At 36.5% G+C, this 1,571-nt stretch overlaps 1 protein-coding gene across 1 annotated transcript; it reads left to right on the top strand.

Annotated features, from left to right (window-relative positions):
- Positions 1–120: 120 nt before the first annotated feature.
- Positions 121–1,530, top strand: LOC106477923 (atrial natriuretic peptide receptor 1-like; the record flags this gene model as incomplete). Its single annotated transcript, XM_013938438.1, has 2 exons — positions 121–364; positions 1,390–1,530. Coding segments are annotated over 2 exons (385 nt in total), but the record flags the coding sequence as incomplete, so codon positions are not given.
- Positions 1,531–1,571: the final 41 nt, after the last annotated feature.

Raw genomic sequence — 1,571 nt, 5'->3', positions numbered from 1 at the left:
GAATGATCTCTACATGTTATATCCTTCTAGGTGGTTGATTTCCTGAATGATATATACATGTTATATCCTTCTAGGTGGTTGATTTCCCGAATGATATATACATGTTTTTAATACTTCTAGGTGGTTGATTTCCTGAATGATCTCTACACGTGTTTCGACTCCATTATTGAAAACTATGATGTGTACAAGGTGGAGACAATCGGTGATGCCTACATGGTAGTCAGCGGTCTTCCAATTCGAAACGGTGACCAACACGCTGGAGAAATAGCATCCATGGCACTGCAGTTACTGGACGCTGTAAGGAAATTTACGATCCGACACAGGCCAAATGAAACACTGATGCTAAGAATAGGGATCCACTCGGGTAAGTAACTCCTTTTTTTTAAAAAGAAAAGCTACTCATGTACGATTCCAGTCATCTGGTAGAAAAAAACAAACAAACAAACACCTTATGTCCCGAAAAGTCCCTTCATTAAAAGGATATTTACTTACGTGTCATATTATGTCTCCTTTGTTTAGCACCCCCAATGGCACAGCGGTATGTCTGCGGACGTACAACGCTAGAATCTGGGTTTCGATACCCGTGGTGGGCAGAGCACAGATAGCCCTTTGTGTAGCTTTGTGCTTAGCTTCAAACAATCAAGCTTTGCAATAGCTTATATTTATGAGATTATTGGATTTTGTGTACACAATATAGGTTAAGGGCTTACTTCCACCCGTTAATTAACTATTTTAATTGCATCTTTGAGTGAACTAAGATTCATGTTTTCTTTATCTGTAGATTTACATATTCTTGACGGAAATAGAAAAAATATATTTGCCATCCATAATGTTTGCGCTATTTGCTTAACGTTACAAGATTGTATTTGTTAAATATCCTTTTCTGATTGTATAATGATGCCAATAAAAAAAAAGATTTTATGGTAACGCTGGTAGAAAATTTTAAAAATATATGACATCACGTAACCGCCAATTTGTATTTCTAATCTTTATCTGCGAAGATCGTTGGCTATTTTATACGTGGCGACATCTTTTGGCATTTAAATGTACCACGGGTTAAATTTTATTTTAAGACTTACTTTCTGTTGATGTACGAAGTGCGAATAAACCCTACGTGTTCCAGCCTTCGGTTTCACTCAATGGAATTGTTTAAATCACGATAACATAATAACAGTTTTCCAACTTCATGAAGACAGGCATATGAGACAACTTAGTTGTTAGAGTTTAACACTTATTATTATATTATTATATTACGTTTATATTACACGAATGCTACTTTTAACTATTAAATTGTTCATACGAGCACACGCACGTTTTAATATACGTATCCATAGTAGTGTTTATATTAATCCAGCGCTTCTTAGTGTACTTATACACCTATTTTCTTAGGTCCTGTTTGTGCTGGTGTCGTGGGTCTAAAGATGCCGCGTTACTGCTTGTTTGGAGATACTGTCAACACAGCATCTCGAATGGAATCTACAGGACTACGTAAGTTAATACTAAAGGAAGAGTGGTGTCGTTCCGGACAACGTAAGTAGTTATTACTAAAGGAAGAGTGGTGTCGTTACAAG

Source organism: Limulus polyphemus, unplaced genomic scaffold, assembly GCF_000517525.1.
Source record: "Limulus polyphemus unplaced genomic scaffold, Limulus_polyphemus-2.1.2 Scaffold102865, whole genome shotgun sequence".
Lineage (NCBI taxonomy): Eukaryota > Metazoa > Arthropoda > Merostomata > Xiphosura > Limulidae > Limulus > Limulus polyphemus.
Note: the sequence above shows the minus strand (reverse complement) of the source record. Positions and strands in the feature narration are given on the sequence as shown.